At 38.8% G+C, this 22631-nt stretch overlaps 1 protein-coding gene across 1 annotated transcript in view; it reads left to right on the plus strand.

Annotated features, from left to right (window-relative positions):
* Positions 1-22144, plus strand: part of col2a1b (collagen, type II, alpha 1b) — a 47199-nt gene extending 25055 nt beyond the window's left edge. Inside the window, exons 26-54 of the mRNA XM_035661963.1 lie at positions 815-868; positions 1885-1983; positions 2323-2376; positions 2773-2826; positions 3190-3243; positions 3568-3621; positions 4038-4082; positions 4170-4268; positions 6186-6293; positions 6426-6479; positions 6653-6706; positions 6827-6880; positions 7143-7196; positions 10215-10322; positions 10766-10819; positions 11024-11077; positions 11715-11876; positions 13119-13226; positions 15489-15596; positions 15855-15908; positions 16436-16543; positions 16808-16861; positions 17067-17174; positions 17360-17413; positions 17546-17653; positions 19024-19312; positions 19592-19779; positions 20123-20365; positions 20617-22144. Of these exons, the coding sequence (XP_035517856.1) occupies positions 815-868; positions 1885-1983; positions 2323-2376; positions 2773-2826; positions 3190-3243; positions 3568-3621; positions 4038-4082; positions 4170-4268; positions 6186-6293; positions 6426-6479; positions 6653-6706; positions 6827-6880; positions 7143-7196; positions 10215-10322; positions 10766-10819; positions 11024-11077; positions 11715-11876; positions 13119-13226; positions 15489-15596; positions 15855-15908; positions 16436-16543; positions 16808-16861; positions 17067-17174; positions 17360-17413; positions 17546-17653; positions 19024-19312; positions 19592-19779; positions 20123-20365; positions 20617-20763 (2784 nt within the window). The 3' untranslated portion in view covers positions 20764-22144. The remainder of the gene's footprint in view (positions 1-814; positions 869-1884; positions 1984-2322; positions 2377-2772; positions 2827-3189; positions 3244-3567; positions 3622-4037; positions 4083-4169; positions 4269-6185; positions 6294-6425; positions 6480-6652; positions 6707-6826; positions 6881-7142; positions 7197-10214; positions 10323-10765; positions 10820-11023; positions 11078-11714; positions 11877-13118; positions 13227-15488; positions 15597-15854; positions 15909-16435; positions 16544-16807; positions 16862-17066; positions 17175-17359; positions 17414-17545; positions 17654-19023; positions 19313-19591; positions 19780-20122; positions 20366-20616) is intronic.
* Positions 22145-22631: the final 487 nt, after the last annotated feature.

The raw sequence follows: 22631 nt of genomic DNA on the forward strand, positions 1-22631 counted from the left end.
GAATTGAGTCCATGGTGCGGGTCGAGATCCAAAAACGCTGGATCCTACGTTCCCCACAATGCAACTAGCTAAGTTCTAGTTTGGAACAGTTGCCAGTTCTCCGTTAAGAGTACTTCACTGATTTAGCATTGCACTGTAGCATTTTTGGACTGATGATATCTTTTATTTCGCACATTCATCTTCCTTGTCAAATCGTGTAAATTACCCACAACACAACTCGATCGCTGACAATTTAATTGAAGATTTGGGTGTGTTATGCTGGTAGCAGCTAATTTAGCCTTGAGCCGCTAGCCTAAGGTGGACATGAGGTCAGATTTTTTTTTTTTTATTTGACCTCTTGAGCCGCAAAAAGGCTGTACTTTTAAACGTATTTTTAAATAGGTGGAGTTCCTCTTTAACAACTTGAAATCTCTAAATCTGTTTAACCCTTTAATCCCTCATTTTATCTGAAAAATGCAGTTACTAATTTTGCCGATACATGGTTTTAACAGGACACCATTTGTACTTCTGTCTAGAATGATTTAATTTCCCAACAGCATCACAAGTGTGTGCAATCACTACAGAGGGAGTATAAAAATGCACCTGTAGTGAGCCCATTAACAGCAGTGTACTGAAGTGTGCTCTCATTCATATTTTAGTTTAGTCATCTCTATCAGTAGGTGTTGAACTGTTGCTTGTTGCACACAGAGCCAATCAGATGTGTAAATTCAGTTTCCCACTGTGTCATATGTTCCCACATGTCTTAAGCACATGTCGGCATAGAGATGTCTGATGACTCACCTGTTTCTATTATTCTTCTTCCTTCCTATGACAGGGTCTGACTGGACGCCCTGGTGACGCTGGTCCTCAAGGCAAAGTTGGACCTTCTGTAAGTGCATTTCATCCTGTTGTACTGCTGTTTTTGAGTATTCATGAATCAATAAAAGCAATTACACAGTATTTATCCTCACCCAGCACGATCAACTGTGTGTTGTTTTTTTTTAAATATCACATGTAAAGCAGGGAGAGACTTATAATTTTACCAAATATGCTCTCATCACATAATGACTCATAAGTGCATTCATTAAATTGAATTGCAGGATATTTATCCACCCATTATCCACCAGGCAGATCCCCAGTGGTGTTTGTGTTTCAGGCTGAACTGTCTCTGCTTCATGGATCTCATGGCTAGATGGATCCTTGTTTTCCATGCTAACTCTTAATCTGTTGTTTTCAGTATAATCCATTTCTTTAGTCGAAAGTTCTATAAAAGTGTTTACAAAAAACTTTTCACTGACTCCTCATGTAGACTACTGAGCTGTCGCCATTCATGCATCATAAAGTGCAACCTTTTTTGGTAAACTGGAAACACTTTGAAGTTCTGAAAGTGCTGCTGCGCTATTATCACACATCCTTTTCATATTTTAATCGTTTTATGTTGGCTATATGAACGTTATGTTTGCTGCTCAGGGACTATGTTTCATTAAAGCATTAAGGTTTACTGAGAGATTAAGCAGTTATTTCATGTTTTAATTGACTGATGGATTGGCATATGGTCAGACTGATAATGATTGATGGACTGATCTGCTATTTCTTTACTTCCTGGCTTTCCTAGTTTACCCCTGAAGGGTTTATTTATTTATTCTAGGCTCAATGGAAATTTCAACAAACTGAGTAACTATTGCATATCCTTGGGTCATGCTGGACATGTCACTGCTAGACCCCACTGCAAACCTCCAGACCCAATTCTGACCAGATCCTCTGAGCAATTATTCCTTTCCATTACACATTCCCAGTCTGAATCCAAGTGTGATTTAGCATTTACACAAACGTTATCATGACTACATGATTGCTCATACTGCGTAAATGATCTAATTGGATTCTTATTTCACTTTTTTTGACTAGGGAGCTCCTGGTGAGGATGGTCGCCCAGGACCCCCAGGCCCACAGGGAGCCCGTGGACAGCCTGGTGTCATGGGATTCCCCGGACCCAAGGGAGCAACTGTGAGTAATTTTATACATATATGCTGTACATATATTTAAATATATGAATGCTTAACCAAGCTAAAGGTGTTGTCTGTATAGGAACAAATCTTCACCTGTTTTCACATAATAGATTTTAGGCCAACACAACTTTGTTTTCTTTGTTGTTTTATTTGTCCTTTCTAAAAATAAGTCCCTCGATCAGAAACAGAAACTACAACACCTGGAGTACTATTGAACAATTTTATGCCATTTGATGTGCATCTCTGTGTATCTCTCGCCTCCCGAAATAGAGGACCAAGCTAATCATCCGTGGCGGCCCTGTGACTAATCGCTGTCTTTTGTTTCTGTTGTGATTAGGGTGAGCCTGGCAAGTCTGGAGAGAAAGGACTGGGTGGAGCTCCTGGTCTGAGAGTGAGTTAATTGACCTTTTCTGCTTTTAATAACCTGCTGAATCTGTTTTGGAATATACAACAGAAAAAAAAATTGAAAAATACAAGTAAATGTTAAAGTAGCATAGACTGTGTTTTCATGAATATTATAATAATCAAAATTATTAAACAGATTAAATGTAACCTTTCTTTCAGTAGGTTGTTTTGTAGTTTCTAGCAACTTTGACTCGCCATTGATCCACTGTTATTTTTGTAGTTCAGCTTCCAGCATGTTGAAAAGCTCAATTATAGCTATCTGATGTCTATCTAGTTAATAGCATCACCTTTGGCTTACTGTTGATATCTATCTATTTGTCTGCCCTGTTCCTGCTTCCCCCCCTCCTTCCTTCTTCTTCCCTCTCATCCTTACTCTCCTCAGGGTCTGCCTGGCAAAGATGGAGAAACCGGCCCTGCTGGACCCCCTGGCCCTGCCGTACGTATCTCTGTCTCCTTCAACCCACTCCATATAGCTTCAACACTGATATTATCTTACCCTGTTCGCAGTCTGCACTCATTTCTCAAACTGCCTCCGCGATAGCTCTGTCACTAAAAAAAAAAGTTATTGACACAAATACCTGGACATCGTCTACGATGGCATCACTGACTCACACACTTTCAACTTGTTTTGATGTTTGTTTCAGTGATCTACACAAAATAAAGCCTGTTTGACCTCAAAGCTAAAATGTCACAAAATTAGCAAAACTTCCCCACCATCTTAAACATCAAAGTCATTCGTGAAATGCCTGACATTTGGTTTATGATATAAGTTGACTGTGATTATGGGTTATCTGTTCAGGGTCCCGCTGGAGAGAGAGGAGAGCAAGGACAGCCCGGTCCTTCTGGTTTCCAGGTGAGTCTGTCTGCTCAAACCTAAATCGCCTGTTCAGGTTTATGTATTGAATGCAGTTGTTTTTCCAATTAGGGCTGTAAGTGCGGTAGTACTTGTATTGTTGTTTTTGCAGTGTAAGTAGAACGTAGAAAGAAAACATTGATCAGTCAGTTTATCTCTCTCACTGAGCTTTGCAGTTCATGTATTATGACTTTCTTCTTAAAATCAAAAAATTTTCTTGCTACATAAATATTTTGTTAACAAACGTGCTGATTTATTGCTGTACATGAATTTGTTATGGTTTTGTTCATTTCTGACTCAGTGTTGTTGCTCTCCTGTGCTTAGGGTCTACCTGGACCTCCTGGCCCCCCAGGTGAGGGAGGCAAGCCTGGAGACCAGGTGAGTGCACTTTTTTAATATATTTATTTGAAATATAACTTATAAAGTTACATAAAATCACTGGAAACACTAACATTGTTCTGTCATAGGCTTGAAGGTCCTAAAAGAATATGTTCCAAAGTAATTTAACCTTTCAAATACAGTTATCAGTTACCAATCAGTTATTTTGCTATTAAATAGGCATTTATTTCCACAGTCATCTTAAAGTTCAGACGATTTCTGTATCACTGTGAAAGTGTAGCATTGAGATGTTGTAGAGGTCCTTGTTCTCTTTAATATAATGTTTTTTTACTTAACACACCGTCAGTAATAATGTAGAGCTATCTTAACTAGCTAAACTATAACTAAACATATCAGTAGTAGTAGTAGTAATATTGCTACAGATTTCCTTTACACTCATTCTTTTTTCATTTCAGGGTGTTCCTGGAGAGGCTGGAGCTGCTGGTGCTACTGGACCCAGAGTAAGCTGTCTATATTAAACCGCACTAATTGTATGACTGATCGATTGTCAGACATGTCACTAATTGTCGCTGTGTCACCGTCACCAGGGAGAGCGTGGTTTCCCCGGAGAGAGAGGAGCTGCCGGCCCTCAGGGTCTGCAGGGACCTCGTGGTTTGCCTGGAACTCCTGGAACTGACGGACCCAAGGTATGTCCAACATTTGGTCTAAAACCAAGAAGAGACACGTTTTCAAATTATTATCGCCTAAGGTGCACTCACACAACTGGCAAATATGCTTCTGTGGTACTACTGCCAGTTTGTGATACATTGTTATCACATACAGCAGCAACACAATTGAGCATATGCATAAATAATAATTTCCTCTGGCGTGTTTGAGTTAAGCCGTGTTGGCTATATTCAGTGTATTGCTACAGAAATTGTTTACTGGAGGTGGTAAGCCCCCCAAATATATTGTCATTTAGTTAGTAGATTGCAGTCTGTGTGGCATTTGTTGTATTAAATTGCAACTCTGCTCGGTTTTCCTGAAGATAAACGTCATATTTAATAACTGTGTATTCATTTTATGGTGCCCTGGTGGGCCAAGGCAGCAGTTCCCTACTTAGGGTCCCGGACGCCCACAATGGGTCACAAGATTAATCTAAAGGGTCACAAAATGATTCATAGGAGTAGAAAGAATAACATTTTCTGCTTCTTAAAGGTATGCTTTATGTGACAAGTAGATTGCTTTGTTTTGAGGGGTCACAAGCTAAAGTAGTTCTAACACCACTGGCCTATGAACTAACAAACATGACCCAATAATTTCCTGTCATCTATCTACTGTTCAAATCCCTAATAAAGGAAAACCTATGCCCCTTAAAAATGTAATTTTCTTATTTTCTTTAATAAGGAAAAAATAACAATACATACATGTATATACACACATATATAAACCTGCACAGTCATATACATACATATGTACCTACAAGCAGACTATAGACACACATCTGGAGAGAAACATGACTATATGATGACAAACAAAAACAGAATTAGTGTTTTTGTAGGATTATTATTATTTTGGAACTGTGTTAATTTAATTATATTAATGGGGATGGTTTTTATTTCAGGCGAGGTGACTCACCTCCCTTAAAAACTCTGTGGGAAGCCCTGTATATTTATTATTTGAATAGAACACTGCAATATTACCATAATACGACTGCATGATTCAAGACTCAAATTCAAATGCTACATTTAATGTATTCATAAATTGCGAGTATTTCAAGGAGAAACAAAATCTTTTTCTAATCCTAAACAACTGGTATCTCAACGTATTTTCGATCAAGCTACAGTCAGTTGCTTATCAGCCATCAACAAATTCCAGAGGAAAAGCTCAAAGCGGCTGCAGTTCTCACTTGGGGTTTGTTATCTGGTCAGATTTTAATCCCAGTTCATAGGTTTTTCTTCCCTTAAGGTCAGACAGGAGCGGATAGAGAGGATGAGGATTATAGAGCTGACAGGAGTGAGAGGGCGATAGTGATGGAGGAGGGATGAGCAGGCAGAGGAGGATGAAGCTCAATTCAGAACCACATGCAGAACAATTTGTTGCAAGAAATACATTCTACATCTGCCCCCTTCAGTAAAAATACCGTTTGAATGTATTCACAGCCAGCGTCGAGGCTGTGTGAGCCCTGTGGTTACAGCGTAATGACTGCAGATAGGCGGCAGCAGTTAGTGTTTGTGCATCTGATCTTCAGTCTGAGGCTGCAGTACAAAGCACTGCTGATAAGCCCCACAGCTTTTGACCAGGACTGGGCCTGGTGGAGCCACTTAAAGAAAAAAATCAAAGTCTGCATAATCTTGACTTTGATATGTGGAATAGAAATTTTGTTATGATAAAACTACCATTCGTACTTTAAATACAGAATTAAAGGTGGACCCAGAATCAAAAGGAACACATGGTCGTAGAGATATTTTGTCTAACGTTAATAAACAAATTTGTTGATTGTTCACTTCACTGCTGCTTACATGCAGTTATTCAGTATAGAATGACCCTGAAGTACGTTTTCTTTCTGTGTCTGTTGCTGTCTGTGCATTTTATCCTCTTAATTTATTTCTGCTCCATAATAGGGAGCCACAGGACCTTCTGGTGGCTCTGGAGCTCAGGGACCCCCCGGTCTGCAGGGTATGCCTGGAGAGAGAGGATCTGCTGGCATTCCTGGACCCAAAGGAGACAGAGTAAGCCATGATGGGAACACAGTGTTGAATATTTACGCATTTATTATGTAGAATTTTATCATCTTGATTTAAATTTGTATGCCTACTGACTGTCAGGTGACGAACTTGCATTATTTTTTTAAATCTTCGTAGGGTGACATTGGAGAGAAAGGACCCGAAGGTGCTTCTGGCAAAGACGGTGGTAGAGTGAGTGATTGTCATCCATTTCTAGTTGTCATTGTTAAGAAATGAAGCTCCACTCATTTATTGCATCATCTATGCTTAATCCTTTTTAATCTTAAAAAAAGTCCTTTGTTTTTACAAATTGGCTTCTAACTTTTGCTGAAGTCTTCACACTATTTTGCTGTTTCCTGTCACAGGGTCTCACTGGTCCCATTGGTCCTCCTGGTCCTGCTGGTCCCAACGGCGAGAAGGTGAGTGTTATATCATTTTATTATTCAGTAGTTATGGGAATTTGGCACTATAATATTTTCCTCTTGAGGTTTTAGTAAACATCCAGGATGTGTGCTGATGTTAACTCTGTTTTCTTATAGGGTGAATCTGGTCCTGCTGGTCCTTCTGGAGCTCCTGGTACCCGCGGTGCTCCTGTAAGTGTCACAGTTTAACCAAACTATGATTTTGGTGCACAGTACCTTGTAACCACCATCCATTTGTAAGTTTGAAGGGGCATTGTGTGAGATATACAATAATTGAACAATATTCAATAGAGGGTTTTGCTTTAGAGCCAATCATTTTGTATGATTATAGATATAAAGGTATAAAATAATAGCTGTCTATGTTGAAGCTAGAGTTTATAAACTATTGCTGAACTAAACTCTGAGATTTTGTCTCTCTTCCTTCCTCTTTCAGGGTGACAGGGGTGAGACTGGACCTCCTGGGCCTGCTGGATTTGCTGGACCCCCTGTAAGTAACAATAACAACACTGACCAGTTCTTAGCTCTTCTTAAAGAGCATAACTCCTGGGCCCTAGACTAAATATCAGGACAGTCTATGGCCCTGAGGTCTAGACATGGTATCAAGGTTACAATAAATATTTTTTTTAAAGTTATACTGTAGTGTTATTTTCTAGTCAGTCATAAATATTTATTACAACTGTGAGTGAATGATGATGAAGTGAATCAATTGTCAACCACCTCACCTTTCACACTGGTGAAAAGTTACCCAGTACATTTACTCAATTACTCTACTTACAATTTTGAGCTACTTAATTAAGGTAAAAACTTTATTGATGCCAGGAGTGAAATTCTCAAGCTATCCATAAGAAAAAGTATTAACGTAGTAATAATCAGCCCCACAAGAAGAAACATTATTATCCAGTAATATATTCTTAAATATATTAATCTGAATAGGCATAATGAATACTTTTACTTTTGGTAATTTAAGTATATCATGATTCCAATACTTTTACTTTTAATTAAAGGTAATTTATACATGTCGTACTAAAGCACCAGCTCTTTGTTAGTCTTGTTGTAAGGCAATCACCATTTGGTTGAAATAAACCCTTAATTCAAAGTAGTGTGAAGTGAAGGTATGTCCACAACAAGTGCTTGTTTTTGCCACTGACAGGCTCTGATTGTTGAAGTGTCAGAAAACAAAGGATCCTTAAAGAGTCAGACCTTTTGTTTAACCAGAAACAGCCATAATATTGCTATCGCCCGCCACCAGACTCCATCCACAAAAACATTAATTTTACCCCCACTGGCCTTTTTTGAGCTTAAGCGAAGGACAAATCAGTAAGAGCATAAAGCCAACAGCTTGGCTTTTTAAACAGGGCTTAATAACACTCAGTATATTATGTAGTTAAAATCCATTCAGTATCAAGCATATTTGAACCTAAATTACAAAAGGTGCACACTTTTATAAATTAGAAACACAAAGTTAGGGAAAATGTTAAGCACCTCCTTTATTAACTCCTCCAGCATTTAAAATAAAAAAGATCTGATATTTAATTATTGGATTAAAGCACAGTAGACATTACAACAGATAACCTCATCACCTTAATAATAATCAAATCAAGTTTCAGTCAAAATGTGGTTATTTTATTCTCTAGATAAAAAATAGATACAAAACCTGACCTTGTGTTTTTCACCTGAAAAATTAGACTCCAGCTTTAATTTAATTTATTTCATCAAAAAGAGTCATGAGCTGCGAGATGACAGACATAAACCTGATACAGCTATTATTTTGTTTTAAACCTTTCTATTACTACTATCTCGAAACACTTGGCTATCTAATTGTCTTTACCTCTGTTTTAGGCCTCTGTGAATAATTTTTCATCTTGACATATGTGTTGTTTTCTCAGTGTATTTTTTGTGGAGAGAAATTAGTGTGTAGACAGTCGGAAGTCTTCGTATCACACATCCATTTAGTTCCTCCCAACGACGCCAGGCAGACATCAAATAAATGTTTTTAATAAGCTGCCTCCTTCCAAAAGGATTTTCATCAATATTTCTGTGACAACACAATTTATCTTTTTTTTTTTTTTTTATCTAGCTTGCACTATGATTAATTATTGAATTTATGTCAGGATGAATAACACTACAAGGTGTCTAAATCATTTTTAGTTAACAGCTCAGAGACTGTAACATCACAACTCATCACCACATCGACTGAAAATAGACATGGATGCTACATAGAATATCAGCAGCTCTTATTGAATATTTTGAAATCTGGGTTCACACTTCTACGCTTTAATTGCTGTTGAATCAGTCATAATCTCAATCATGTCTTGTCCTCCTGTGCGAAAGATAAAGAAAAGTTTTTAAGTATGTTTGTAGTAGTAGTAGTATGTAAATAGCTCTTGCTACTACCTTAAGCAAGTGTATGTAACTTTTGCTGAACACAGTATTAGTAAATGATAAACAGTACCACTAATAGAAAAACTCATAAAGTCAGTGCACTAACTCATTAAAAACAGTTATACAACTGTATCTGTCTAACCTTTTCTTTGTTGGCTAAATCCCCCCAAAAACGTAGCAACAGCAACTTTGAAAATGGTAATACCCTCGATAAGGAGAAGAGGAGAATTCTAACTTAAAAAGTCTGCCAATAGACCTTTTTCACAGCAGCCATTTTGCCATAAAAATAGTAGGGTAAACGCAGTATTTACTAACAATATTAATTAAGGTTCTGTTCCATTTTGTGTAGCAGAGCCTTTCCAGTGAGCCATTATGCACAATAAGAGCATTCTGACTCTGTTTGATCAGAACCTTAATTAGTAGTATCATTGGTAACACAGTGTTTACCCTGCTATTTCATGCCCAAATGGCTGCTTTGAAAAAGGTCTGAAGCAAACCCACAGTGTGTTAAATTGAGCATGAATTTAACGTTTTATTTATAAGAAGCTCAATATGTTTTCTTTTTTCAAAAGTTGCATGAACTTTAAAGGTCCCATATTTGTTATATGTTAGTGGTTGTAATGTGTCTTGGCTTCTTATTAGTTACTGATTTGACTGGAATTTAAATAATAATGCTTTATGTGCATTCTTCATCTTAAAGGACTACTCCAGTGACTTAGTATTGCACTTCCATGAAGTTGGGAGGCTTACAAGAGTCTCATATTATATATAGGATAAATAAGATGTCCTGGCTTTTTGTCCTTATAGTATAGGTCGAGCTCCAAAAACACTCTATCCTACATTTCCCATAATACAACTCAGCAGCCTCTTTGCATTATATTTTCTCTGCCTGGTAAATGCCCCAATATCTAGTTTATAACACATACCTTCTGTTATAAATTTGTACTCTTGAGCCATAATACTGTTAATCTCATAGGTTAAGTAGTACTAACCATAAACTGTATGTGTAGAATCTGTGAAGTGCCACTTTAACCAAATTTGTTTATTTTTGTCATTGATTCGAAACAAATCGCTCATTCAGACATATTTTATTCATTCAGCTGTTTCTGTCTTTGTCCTTCAGGGTGCTGACGGTCAGCCTGGAATCAAGGGAGAGCAGGGAGAATCTGGACAGAAGGGTGACGCTGGTGCCCCTGGACCCCAAGGACCCTCTGGTGCTCCTGGACCTGCTGTGGGTGTCTTTCAAGACTTGCTGAAGAAAACATAATGTTTTTATGGCTTTGCCAAAGCCCTAAATAATTAGGGGTTCTACCAAATCATTGGTTGTTTATAGCCTAGTGAAGTTTTATTTCTTAATAATCAAATACATGATACAACAACAAGACAAACACTGATTGACAGTCTTTTTCATGAGAAGAGAAAATGTTATCTGTGCACAAATGAGCAGAAATTACTTATTTTTTTTAAAACATTCCACTATTTGTGGTGGAGTTAAGATAAAGTCAAAATCAAACCCTGTCACTGATTGTGCTACACCAGGCAGAATAAAAACTAGCTGAAGCAGACAAACCCCCTACTGAAAAACATTTTAAAGCAACTGAAAGTGTTTTAGACAAGTTATAAAACATAAAAAAAAATGTCAGACAGTAATGTATTGTATGTTTTCTGTTCCAGGGTCCTACTGGTGTTTCTGGACCTAAAGGTGCTCGTGGTGCTCAGGGACCTCCTGTAAGTGACCTTTTTAAAACACCTTTTTTAATTTTGTCTCACAGTAGATCATGTAGAAATCATAATTTTGTTAGATTATCTTTGCCTATGTCTAACTTCACGGACTGCAGATGAAAATGAGCCTGTATGCCTGATGTCCTCAGGTAAATTTTCTGTGCTTTGTCCCTTTTTGAATAAATAAACTTCAACTTCTTTCTCTTTCAGGGTGCCACTGGTTTCCCTGGTGCTGCTGGCCGAGTTGGACCCCCTGGTCCCAATGTAAGTTCACACCCTTCAACCACTTAGCAAGGCAATAACCGTACAGTAGATATGAGATATACTGATTTTGCTAGATATTTTATTTTTGTTTGACTGTTATTGTGTAAACTAAATATAAATCTAATAAATTCAACCTTTATTATACACTGTGAAATGTGAAATTGGGTATGGAAAAGAAGAAAGAAAAAATTTACTTGATTTATGTTTTACAAGTAAGTAACAGGTGCAGCAGAACAGATACAGAAACCTTTTCTAAATGCCACCTGACTTATTGTCACGTAGGAAGACTTTTTAATTTGCACCTGTAAAACATTTATTCTGTTTCAGCACCCACGCACAAACCAACCAGTATGTCTCACACAGCGGGAGTTGTTGTAGTTCGTTCATAATATTTTTACAGCCTTGCTAAAAGGAAGTACAACACATTGTGAAAAACAACATATCCTGTGAGATTGCTAATATGAGATATGTGTTATTAAAAGTTATTTAAAGATGCACAGAAGCCCGGCAGGGACTCGCAATAACAGAAACTATAATCCCACAGGCTCTGTAAACATGATCTGTGCATGTACACCACAGCTGGCATGTATAATGTAATGTCATTTAATTTTATGTATGTTATGTCATCTTCCTCTAGGGTAATCCTGGACCTGCTGGCCCCGCCGGCCCTCCTGGTAAAGATGGACCCAAGGGTGTGAGGGGAGATGGTGGACCCCCAGGCAGACAGGGTGATGCTGGGCTCCGCGGCCCTGCTGGAACTCCTGGAGAGAAGGGAGATGCTGGAGAGGATGGTCCCCCTGTGAGTTTGTCATACTTTAATCATATGCCTCCATGTAACACTCAAGACTTTTCTGGGTTTTTACATAATATAGAACATATTGTCCAAGTGGCACTTGAAATGCACTCCAGTCCCTCTAGCACCCACATGTTTAGCCACTCTCTCCAGACTGCACATCTCCTTGAACACCGTCAAGGTGAATTCAGGTGTCCTTTACAGAGAGAAGAAAATGATTAAATGCGTTTGTTTTCTACATTTCTGTCGACTGTTACGTAGCTCTATCAACCCAAAGAGGCAATTTTATCAGTAATGGACAGCTGCCGAGCACACTCTCCATTAATACACAGAGCTGTCAGTGTCCATCACTGACTGTAATAGCAGACCAAGACATATGACAGCACAGGACAGCTCAAGCCCAGCGACAGGCTAATTACAGGACCCCAGGCTTTTACCTTTCCTGCACTCATCTGTACACACACACACCCATCACACATGACTGCATACTCCAACATGAAGATATGCTGCTGTGTCGACACCCTCCCATCCTATAGATAACATATATTAAATCTTGAATCATGTACCAACACATCAAAATCTTCATTTAGCTGAGTGGTGTGTCTCAGGTGTCACTTGTGTTTATTGTGAGCATGGGTTATGGGAGCTTTCACTGCCACCACGGACATGTGGACAGTGGTGGTGTGGCTAAAAGAGAGCAGAGAGATGATGGAGAGATTGATGTTGATCTGTGTTGCTGTTGTAAAATCCCAGGTGGAACAAATGACAAAAGATATAAATCAAGTAAAGAACAGAATGAATGAAACAAAAATGAAAGAACAGAACACAAATACGACTTGCTAAAACATTTTTCCAATCAAGGGGGATTCTGTTCCCTTTGGACAGAGCGAGGCTAGCTGTTTCCCTCTGTTTTTAGTCTTTGTGCTAAGCTAAGCTAAACCACTGTTGACTATAACTTTATATTAACAGTACAGACATGAAAGTGGTATCAATTTTCTCATCAGCTGTCGGCTAGAAAGCATATTTCCCAAAACGTCAGACTATATACTATATGTTGGATACATACAGAATTTTTCAGTACAGAAATGGCAAATCATGCCAGATCATTACGTAATAACAGATAAAAAAAATATTAGAATTGGTTTAAAAAATAGTATAATTTGTGGTATAGTTGTATACTGGGTGTGTGTAAAGAAAAGATCATTAAAAAAAAAAAAATACATAATCAACACATTTTTCCCCTCTCAGGGTCCTCCAGGTCCTTCAGGTCCTCAGGGTTTGGGTGGTCAGCGTGGTATCGTTGGTCTGCCTGGACAGCGTGGTGAGAGAGGATTCCCTGGTCTGCCTGGACCTTCTGTGAGTAACACACTGTTCGCTTTATCAAATCAATTAATGCACAAATTAGGGCTGCAACTTATAGTTGTATTCAATATCGATGAATCTGTCTTTTTACACAAATGATTGATTCATGATTTTATTTAGTCCAGAAATTCTTGCACGTTACAAATTCCCCAGAGCCCAAGGTGGCATCAGCAATTATTTTGATGGATCACTTGAGTTATTTTATCAGCAAAAATGGCGAATAGTCCCAAGTTTTAGTTTCTAAACTTCTTAAACTGCAACTGAATAAAACACTTGAGTGTCTATTTGCTTCTCTACTCATAAGGTACAATGCATTACACTCTCTCTGACACTATATGGACCAAACGTTCTCACAGTCGAGAAGCTGGAACACTAAAATATTTGGGTGGCAAAAGATGATGGATGATCAAAATTATTGTCTATTAACTCAACTAATTGTTTCAGCTCTTGTGCAAACGCATTAAAATATGTTTTAGATAAGTACTGTGACTCTTACTTCAGTATTTATTGGTTGGGATGATTACTAAACACTTACTGGTTACGACATGATGTGTTTCTCTTTCACTGCTGCCATCTATTAAACTTTCAATATAATATTGAAATAAATACATTTTCATGAATCTGCCTTAATAGCACAATAACCAATAACGTTTTGTCCCTCAGCACAAGAGAAACCAGACAACCCACAGACAGGCTCTGGGCTGTCATTCTGCTCTGACCTAATTGGATCATAGTCAAATCACATCTCACATGAGCCAGGACTTTTCTCCTGGTGAACTGATTGCATTTGATGTTCAGTATGACATGTGACAAGAAGGCTCCCTTGCTTACGTCTCACACCATTTGATATGTGTCATGTGCCATGTCCCCTACTTACAACATCTCAGTGGGCATGTCCTTACCGTTAATTATTCATCAGTACGGATGAAAGGGATGCCAAGAAAGAAGCGATGATGCCCAATTTACCCAGGAATGTTTCAAGCCGAGAAAGTGCTTTTAATGTCAGAAGTGACGTTTGTACTGCAGATACAGTTTATGTGACCGTTTCTTCAAAGCTCGGTCCGTTTGAAGGCAGCCGCAGCTCAGTTTGAACCTGTTTTAATAGCAAGGTTTTTGGATCGGTGCTGTGTTCGTTATCCTTAAATTTGATCCTTTTCATTGAAAATTCTGTTTGTAAAAAGTATGAGGATAAAATAGACAATTGGTTTTCAGGTCGCTCATTGTCATCTGGCTTGGTCATAGGTAAAACAGCATTTCAAGTGAGCTGTGGAATAGAAACTAGAAAGTAGAAATACATTTTCTACATCATTAAGACATTAAGTTCCCAACACCTGACTGGATAAACATTTCCAGGGCTGTGATTGGTCTTGGCATCCAGTTTTCTGACTGAAAGAACATGGCGACTAAAACCAGTTTCTAAATAAAATATTAATAAGCCAAGCAGTTTCAGAATCATGCTTCATTATATACAGTATTATATGCATTTTATATCATCTTAGATCAGCCTGTTCATTTAAATAAATCTGTGGTTTGGAGTCGCAGCTGTTTGCTAATTTCATCAGTGTTCTGGAAACTTTGACAAAACTATTCTAAACTATTTCTAAATATTCTGAGGAGATTATAAGAATAAGCCGTTTCAGAAACATGCTGCATTTTATACTGTTACTGTAGTAACAGCTGTTAACAAGGTTTGCGAGTCTCTCGGGCAGCAATCATTTTGCTATCTAAAGTATCTGACTGGTCTAATTTAGTATCTGAGTGGTGGCTTTACGGCAAAAACTGAGCTTTTAAGTTGTAGAACGGCTGTGCAACAACTGTTTTGATATAAATGGAATTGCTGTCATTGTTGGAAAACTTCTGACATGGATTTAAACCATCATATTTTCAAGCTGTCCTGTTATAAATACTGTATAAGGAGTCACTGCTGATTTTACAGAATGCGACAAATGAAAATTGTTTAATAAAAGCTTGTCCTCATCTTCATCTGAGGACTTACCTGCACACTATATCTGATTTTAACTTAAGAGTCTGTTATCGGCCGGATACATCAGCCAGTGTGTCAGGTGATCTAACCCTAGCTGTTTCCAAAACCAATGATTTACTGGGATGTAAGACTGAATATATAATTACAGAAGTGTGAGTGAATGTACCACTAGATGAATTACATGATGAGTCGAATCTCCTGGTAATTCATGACACCCTATAATTTAACAAATTTAATGTAATAATGAGTCCTCTTCTCTCTTCTCCTCTCAGGGTGAGCCCGGAAAGCAGGGAGCTCCTGGTGGCAGCGGAGACCGTGGTCCCCCTGGACCTGTTGGACCACCTGGACTCACTGGACCTGCAGGAGAACCTGGCAGAGAGGTCAGAGAATAGGCAACACACAGAATTTGTGTGTTTGGATTTACATCTGCCACATTGCATTCAGTCCATGGCTAAAATGGCATCTTGTGTAGAGGCCAAGTCGATTAAAATGCACTGCTATTTGCGTCATGTGTACATTTGCATTGCGTTTGCGCTTTGTTAGATCAGGAATCATTATGCAGCTGATCAGTATTCAGGACATCTGGCTTGGTGGAGGTGGAAGCTATTAACACTTAATATTTTTCTGTCATCTGACAGGGCAACCCTGGATCTGATGGACCTCCTGGTAGAGATGGTGCTACTGGAATCAAGGTGAGAAAAATGCAATTACGCAACGTAAGATACAGAAGGTCAAACCACCTTTCAAATATTCTATTGATGAATATAGGGATTGTGCTCTTATTCCTCTTGATATTTCATTAAAATTTGAATTACATTAGTGACAGGAATAAATTGAATATACTATACACTGATTGGCTGACACCATCTAATTTAAATAATGTAAATCTGCTGTATACAGGGTTTCCATTCAGTGCTAATTTCCTCAGGATGAATATGTGTCATTATTTTATGTGAACGCTGATTTGTCAGATTTGATCTGAAACTGCCTGTAAAAACGACTTGTTATCGCAATGACCTTTTAATTCAAATACCCAAGCAAAATCTTAGTTCCATCTTCATTATACAGAGGAAATTAACATTTTCCACAAAAAACCTTTGCTGTCTTATCTCAACATTTCTAAATACAGAGCAGACTAAAGCAACTGTCTCACTGTAGCGTACCATGCAGCTTTTCTGACATGACTAACTTTTCTGCTGTTTTGCCCTCTGTGCTGCAGGGTGATCGTGGTAACACTGGTCCTGCTGGTGCTCCTGGTGCTCCAGGCGCTCCTGGTGCTGCTGGCCCAGTTGGTCCCACCGGCAAACAGGGAGACCGTGGAGAGTCTGTGAGTAGTAACTCCAACACAAGTGGATTTTTCACCTGCTGGAAATTAGCATATGGTCTGATAGCACACAAGTACAGAGGAGGATGTCTCAAGTGTTAACCTTAACTTGTGAAAAAATAACCTCTATGATTACTTTTCTCATTTACATGGAATCTATTCAGTGTATTGCAGCAGAGATTTCCTTCTATTTCAACATTATTCGATTATTTGGCAGTAATTAATGTTTCTACTGTGACTAACATAACCACCGTTTTTCTGTGACAGGGTGCACAAGGACCTGCTGGACCTTCAGGACCTGCTGGAGCCAGAGGAATGCCTGTATGTGTCTTTCTAAACATTAACATACACACCTGCATTCTCAGTGCACAAACAAAAGGGAAAACTGAATTGGTGTATCAATTGCAAAGGGAAAATTAAGCCTTGAAAGTCAGTCAGTCTGTCTTTTTTAAGACAGAATTGCTAAAATTGTTTGGTGAAGTTTAGTGAACATTTTCCTAACTAGGTTGTTGTCCACCTGTTTTAGGGACCTCAAGGACCCCGTGGTGACAAGGGTGAGGCTGGAGAGGCCGGTGAGAGAGGACAGAAGGGACACAGAGGATTTACTGGTCTGCAGGGTCTGCCCGGACCTCCGGTGAGCTTCCAGAATTACTTTTCTCCCACTAATCCAGATCCTGCTTACATTAATTTCATCATTAAAAATTACTTTTGGGAAGTACTGAAAATAATATTGTCCCTACTGGTATGACTGGTATGACCGCGAAACAACCGTGTTTTATTGTGGAATTTAAATTATTAATTAAATCATTATGTGTTTAGGGTCAAGCTGGAGACCAGGGTGCTACTGGACCTGCTGGACCCTCTGGACAAAGAGTAAGTGCTAATGCTACAAAAATACTTTTTTTAATATCACTTTTAATTCAAAGACTAATAAAATATGTTTCTTCACATGAAGTGCCTTTGGTGCTTAACATTAAATATCTTCCTCCATCTGTGTGTGTATAGGGACCACCTGGACCTGTTGGCCCCGCTGGAAAGGATGGTGGAAACGGTCTGCCAGGACCCATTGGACCCCCCGGACCCCGTGGTCGCAGTGGAGAGACCGGTCCCTCTGTGAGTAACCACAAGCAGTTTCTCTGCCTGTTACATTGATCTTCCTCTGTTGAGAGTCTTAGAAATAGCAAAAGACTGATTTCGTAAAAAATCATGAGGTGTAAGTCGTTCTGTTGCTGGGTATGAATTGAACACAGTGGTATCCCCCAGCTCATATACATGCCATATTATGTGACATACTAATTTGCATCACTTCTTTATATTCAATGTTATAATCCTTCCTTTCTGTCTCTTTTTGAATAGCAAAGGCACTGTATATTCTGGGCCAGTGCTAAATATCTCCATTTAAATCATATTCACAATTTAAGATAAATTAAGGGAGGTATTGTACAGTTAATTTTTTAAAATAATGAAAGTACAACTGTAAAAACATTATGAAGAAGCATTGGAAAAAATATGTGTTTATTTGGCTAAAATTGAATTGATTGTGTAGGAATTTAATATCAATATCATTCTTATTTTATAAAAACAAATCAAGTATCCAAGGATACCCATACCCATCCCAAGTATCTTGACATAAATGTTCCACCAACACATAGACGTTTGTATCACGGGTAAATCAAAACTAGGACTACCCTGACAAAAATAGTTAATAACTAAATGCTTAATTTAAACATCTGAGTAATTTTTTGATACCACTCAAAAAATTAAGAGCAATATAACATGATTTATATGATTATATTTGATACAATGATTAATAAAATGAATAATATAAAAATATGCATAGTAATTCAATACTGTGACAGCTAATGTTAGACATATTACATAAACTCTTTCACAGTTCAGTCATCTAAGGCATTTATTCATTGTCCTTATGTCACACTGTCACCACATTGGCAAAGGTTAGCAAGACAGTGAAAACAATCAGTCAGTTTACATATAAACCCTCGAAACTTAAGAATCAGAACAATATCATACAAGCTTTTTAACAGCAGTGCTCATATGTTCATTTCCTGTTTAAAAACGTTTTACTTACTGCATAAATAAATAGATCCATTTATAAAACAAATAAAGAGGTTTAAGGGTTAAAGGTAAAATTAAAAAGGGGTTTTAAAACAGTTACATAAGATGTAGCAAGGACTCCAGTTGGCATCACTTCAGCTTGTTTGTGACGCCTGTATTGTTGAAACTAAGAGTGAAGTCCGAGACAAGAAAATTGAAATGAGACGAGAGAACAGATTGCAGGACAGATGGCAGCATTTCCTGCACCCGTTGTGGGAGATGACAAGGGAGAAGAAAGAATAATCCACTATTTGTGAGCAAGAAAAGAGTGGAGTGGAGCAATGACTAGACAAAAAAAAAAAACAGGAATGTGTAAATGTTGTCTAGTGCTAAATATAACCATTCCATCTTCCTTCTTTTCCTCTCAGGGTCCACCCGGAAACCCCGGACCCCCTGGTCCTCCTGGTCCCCCTGGCCCTGGCATTGACATGTCTGCCTTCGCCGGTCTGGGTCAGACTGAAAAGGGCCCTGATCCTCTCAGGTACATGAGAGCCGACCAGGCTTCTGGAAACCTTCGTCAGCATGATGCCGAGGTCGACGCCACACTCAAGTCTCTCAACAACCAGATTGAGAACATCCGCAGCCCCGAGGGATCCAAGAAGAACCCGGCTCGCACCTGCAGGGACCTGAAGCTCTGTCATCCTGACTGGAAGAGTGGTGAGTGACACTGGGAGAAATTGGTCAAATTGGGGTGAGATGATAGATAAGTTGAAGTTGGGTGACATTTTACGTTGGCAGCTCAACATTTAGGTTAAACACAGTGTGTGTAGTCTAGGAGAGTTTGGATGTGGTTGATCCAGAATCTGTTTTTTAGATGTCAGAATTACACAATATTCCATAACATTATTATTTCCAATGATTATGGTTTTTTTTATGCAGCCAAGGGGAAGTAAAATATGCAAAAAAAAAGCCTGATGTGTTTTTTTTTTCCTGCAGGAGAGTACTGGATTGATCCCAACCAGGGCTGCACCATTGATGCTATCAAGGTCTTCTGCAACATGGAGACTGGAGAGTCCTGCGTCCTTCCCAAGCCTTCTAGCATCCCTCGCAAGAACTGGTGGTCCAGCAAGAGCAAGGACCGCAAGCACATCTGGTTCGGAGAGACAATGAATGGAGGATTCCACGTAAGTGGCACCATGATTTAATGTATTGTAATGCATTTTTATTATTAGCCAATGGCCACTCACACACTGCTGGGATCATCTCTAACCACCATGACCCTGCCCATGATAAGTGGGTGTAGATAATGGATGGACTGTAAAACTGGATTTTCTTTTAAATCAAACAAAAATACAGGTGAAAATCTGATTCATAAAAAAAAAATGTAGCACAAAAAAAAACCGATGAACCTGCTCATCATGAGAAATGCGTAACAGTTCAAATATAAAAAAAAAATGCAACATCCATAATAACAGAGATATTAACTGTTATTCTCACTTCCTCTTCCTTACCTGTGGCCCAATGCAGTTCAGCTATGGTGATGACAGCCTGGCACCCAACACTGCTGCCATTCAGATGACTTTCCTGAGGCTGCTGTCCACCGAGGCTTCTCAAAACCTCACCTACCACTGTAAGAACAGCGTGGCCTATATGGACGCCTCAACAGGCAACCTGAAGAAGGCCGTGCTGCTGCAGGGCTCCAACGACGTGGAGATCAGAGCCGAGGGCAACAGCCGCTTCACTTACAGCGTGATGGAGGACGGCTGCACGGTAAGACTGGAAAGATTTAACATGCATGTACATTACACATAATACTTAAATATATATGCATCTTCTGAATCGTGGGAACATCAGAACATAATATGATTAAACTAGACATCACTTGATCACAATGATAGACATCTGCCTCTCTTACTCTCTGGTGTTCACTCAACTCACCAAGCCAATCCCATTTTATGCAATTTTAGAGAAAGTCATAGGTCATTTAACAGGTGTTGTGTTTTTTTTTTCTCTCTGCACAGAAACACACGGGACAGTGGGGCAAGACAGTGATTGAATACAGATCGCAGAAGACCTCTCGTCTGCCCATCGTGGACATTGCCCCCATGGATATCGGTGGAGCAGACCAGGAGTTCGGAGTCGAAGTTGGGGCAGTCTGCTTCTTGTAAAGAACGAGGGATCGAAAAGAAGAGAAAGAAAGAAGTGGAAATTTGAAAAAAATAAAATGAAAGAAGAGCACACTTCAGATAAAGGAGGAGAGAAAGAGTGAAAAAGAAAAATCAAGACACTTTTTTTAAATGGGACTTTTTTTCTAAGTAAAAAGTGCTTTTTCCAAGTCGAACTCCGTAGGATATCTGCACTGAATGGCACCAGCAATTGTCATCTGTGATTCATCCAGCATTGCCTCCTGTTAACTCGCCCCCCCCCCCTCTACCCCTTATGGACACCCAGCCTTCCCCAAAAGCCCCAATTCACCCTGGGTGAACCCCTACCCCACCTACCGAGCCCTATGAACAAGAAGGAGGAAGTATGAGGAGAGTACGGGAACATACCAGGGAACTAGAGAGAGAAAAATGTGTTGGTGTTATTTATTTATTGTTTAGGTTTGGGTCCCAGGTGTGGTAGGACTGAGTTTGTTGCTAAGTAATAAAAAGCCCACTTACACATATTTAAAAGAAAACCTTATCCACCAACTTTCTCTCCTACTTCCTCCTCTTTTCTAATCACCCCATAACTCCTGTACCATATCCACTAAAGCATACATATCTCTTTGAAACCAAAAATCTAGATACGTAGAAAGCGCAGGTGTTCCTATTTCTACCACCACAGTGTGTATCAAAAAGTTACTGTGTATTATAATAAAAGTCAATGGTGCTATTGTTGTAAAACAGTCTGTATTTTTTAACAACCAGATACTAATATGTAGTGACTTGTATATATGTATATATATGTATATGTGTGTATACATATATATACAGTTTCTCAGAGAGAGCATTTCATCCTGGGATTTTGGATTTCAGCGTGATAAATGTCTCTGCCTCACCCCACCCTCCTGCTTCAACCCCCATATGTAAACAAACGTGCCCATGATGAGATTTTACAATCGAGGCATGTCCAATTTGGAGTTAATACTGAATTTAATTTTCTTTTTAGTTTTGTTTTGATATTTTAAAGCTACCTCACACTAAAACAAAAACTTCACAAATCAAACTAAGGCCTTCCCCTGAATTTCTTTATACAAAACTCTGTATTTTAGGTTAATGACCAATATTTTTGAGAAGCTTGGTCATAAAAGAGCCCAATCTGCTGCCCCCTAATTGCTGTGACCTTTGACCCCCATCCCTCTCTACGTCATCCCATCAGTCCCCTCACACAGGGCGTGCCCTCTGCCTCGGCATACACAGTCACACACACACACACACACACACACACACACACATACACACACACACGGTTGAAGAGATTCAGGGTGTGTTTGACTTTGTTGCTCCAGTTCTACAGCCAGCGCAGAGGGCTCATTTGTGTGAGGTTGTGTATATTTTTTATTATTAATAATAGTATTATTATTAATAATATTAGCATTATTATATTATTATGATCATGACTTGTTTTTGTTACGTTTTAATTAATGTAAATTGGAAATAAAAGACAAAACCAAGTAACAGGCTGAAGTTGCTTTTTATTTATATCCTGTTTTGTTCTCCCCCCTGTGGAAATATCTGAGGCAACGGTTTTTACTCATCCCCAAGGAAATTCTTTACAAAAAGCCACACCTAAACATTTCACTGTGCCCTACTTCCACTGTGTGTTTTTGTGGTGACATATTTCCAGGGGGAGAAACACCTCAGATTTCAAGAAAAGGCAGCGGAGGGATGAATGCGGGGTCATTTGGATTTTGTTTGATTGATTTTTGTTTGAAAAAAACAATGAAAAAGTTGAAGAAGGAGGTGGTGACAGTTCATTTCATGTACTTTTTAAAATATATGTAAAATAGTTTTTCATTCATTTTTCTTTTAGTTTTAATGCATGGTAGAGT

The sequence above is a fragment of the Morone saxatilis genome, unplaced genomic scaffold (assembly GCF_004916995.1).
Source record: "Morone saxatilis isolate NCDOM2014 unplaced genomic scaffold, NCSU_SB_2.0 Contig18, whole genome shotgun sequence".
NCBI lineage: Eukaryota > Metazoa > Chordata > Actinopteri > Moronidae > Morone > Morone saxatilis.